Raw genomic sequence first — 2,267 nt, 5'->3', positions numbered from 1 at the left:
CCCGCCGCCGCCCGCTCCAGCAGCCGGATGAGCCGCCGCGTCCTGCTCAGCTTCACCGTCCCCTCCAGCTGCGGGCAGGGTGACAGGCAGCGTCAGACCCCGCCATGGCGGAGGGTGGGCGGCCGAGAGGAGGAGCACCGAGCTGGCGCAGCACCCGCAGAAGCGGGGAGATGTCACTGAGGCGTGAAAGCACTCAGAGGTGAGAAGAGAAAATGTCACCCAGCGCCTCGCCATGGCTACGAGCGCACGGCTGCACCGGCACGGTGTGAACCCGCTCAGCCCCGTCTCCAGCAGCGCTTCCCGGCACTGCTGATGGTGCCGCTCCTCCAGCCCCATGGCCAACCCTTCCCCGTGGCCAGTGCAAACCCCACCTGGAGCAGGAGAATGTCGTTCTCCATCGTCTTCTCGTCGTAGTCAGGGTGGGGACAGACCGCCCGGATGGCCAAGGTCTGCGTGTCCGCCCCGCGGTCCTGCAGGCTGTGCAGCCCCACCATCACCTTCGTGACGGACCTCGTCCTGCCCCACGGCAGGAGGCGGTGTCAGTGGGAGCACGGTGCCGGCCACAGCCCGGTGCCGGCCACATGGAACCCCACCGAGACCCTCATCCCCATGGCGGGCAGGATGCGGCCGCTCTGAACTCACCCTGGGGGGAAGCAGGGGCCGGCCGCCAGCACCCACCGCCTGTGCAGCAGCGCTCCCCCGCAGGCGTTACGCCCGTCAGACCGGATGAACACCATGTAGGGCCTGGAGTGGGGTTTGGCCTCGTGCCCCCCGATGACCGACGGCTGCAGCCAGCTGCTCACTGCCGGGGAGAGGAGAGCCTGTCCCCATCAGTCGGCTGCGGTGCTCACTCACCCCGGCTGAAGAGAGAGTCAGCAGCAGCAGCAGCCCCAGGTGACCCCTCAACCCCATCCCTTGCAGGGTGGCAGCCCCCGCCTGCTCCACGTCCCTCTGCAGTGGCAATGCGACGCTGCCGCGCTCCACACCGAGCCAGTGCAGCAGCAGAAGTCCCACGTCACGTGTGACAGCGGTGCCGGGCTGCAGCGGGGCTCAGACCCCGCTAAAGGGGGGCAGGAAGGGGAAGAGGCACCCACGGGGCAGAACAAACACCTTGGGGGGTGTGCAGAAAACCCACAGCGACGCTGATGCTCCCCGGGGTTTGACTTTGACCTCAACCACTGTTCAGCAAGTGACGCGGGGGTGTGAAGACAGAAAGTCCCATCTTCAGTTCTCCAAGAAGTGTTTTTAATGAGATTTGTGACAATCCCCAGTGCTGGGGTGACCTGTTCCCACCACCTTTATTAGCAGTCCGACTCTGCTCCCACCACCATCGCTGCGGGGCCGATGGCCCCCAAACAGGCTGCAAAACCAGACCCCGGCCACCCACAGTCCCTCAGCTCTTCGTTTTGGAGGATGAGGCAGACCGGGCTTTGCTCGCGGCCGAGCGGCGCGTCCTCAGGCTGCGCACCAGCCTGTCGAAGAAGAACTCGGTCTGGTACTCCAGCTCAACGAAGTGCTGCAGGAAGGCAGGCACCTCGGCTTTCTTCACGCCCACGTACACGGGGATCATCTTGGTGCCGTCGCAGTCGATGACGTGACACAGGTTCCACTGGGAAATGCACTGACACCACGGGTCGCCCAGAGACTTGGCGGAGAGGATGAGGATGGCCACCCGGCTGGCCTCGATGACCTCGGTGGCAGTCTGGATGATGCACGTCCCGGCCACTTGGTCCTGGTGCTGCACGTAGCCCCGAAAACCTTCTTTCTTCAAGCGCTCCGAGATGCGGGAGGCGATGTGGTCATCCTCGGGGCAGTACCAGATGGAGAAGTCATAGGTGAAGCTGTGGCGCAAGGGCACAGATGACATGCCACCCCACCAGCGACAACAGCATCAAGTTCACGGACAGCAGGGACCAACCATGGGGACCGAACCTTTCCTCCCGCACCAGGAACCTGTCGCCGCACCCGGATGGCCCCTCCCCGGCACGGGCAGCAGGTCTCGCCGCTCCCCGGGGAAAGGTCAAGCTGCCAAGGCAGCACAGCCCCAGCCCCGGCCCTCTGGCACACCGGTGAGGTGCCGGCAAGCCGCGGCAATGCCAGATCCCCCTGCAATCAAACGCAATTGGTTCTACCCCCAGTTTGGGCAGGTGAAACCGCAAACACGGCAGTCCAGGGCGGTGACGGAGAGGAGTCCCGAGCAGCAGCGCCGACGGCCTCAGCAAGCTTTCTGCCTCATTTCCGCGATGCCGCGCTCCAGCGCCGAACCC

General features: G+C 65.3%; 1 protein-coding gene across 1 annotated transcript in view; it reads left to right on the top strand.

Moving 5' to 3' along the window:
* Positions 1–636, top strand: part of APC2 (adenomatosis polyposis coli 2) — a gene marked incomplete at its 5' end in the record, with an annotated part of 10,215 nt that extends 9,579 nt beyond the window's left edge. The window contains one exon of the mRNA XM_009883523.1: positions 415–636. Coding sequence (XP_009881825.1) covers positions 415–636 — 222 coding nt within the window. The remainder of the gene's footprint in view (positions 1–414) is intronic.
* Positions 637–2,267: the final 1,631 nt, after the last annotated feature.

This window comes from Charadrius vociferus, unplaced genomic scaffold (assembly GCF_000708025.1).
Source record: "Charadrius vociferus isolate BGI_N301 unplaced genomic scaffold, ASM70802v2 scaffold2434, whole genome shotgun sequence".
In the NCBI taxonomy this organism is placed as follows: Eukaryota; Metazoa; Chordata; class Aves; order Charadriiformes; family Charadriidae; genus Charadrius; species Charadrius vociferus.
Note: the sequence above shows the minus strand (reverse complement) of the source record. Positions and strands in the feature narration are given on the sequence as shown.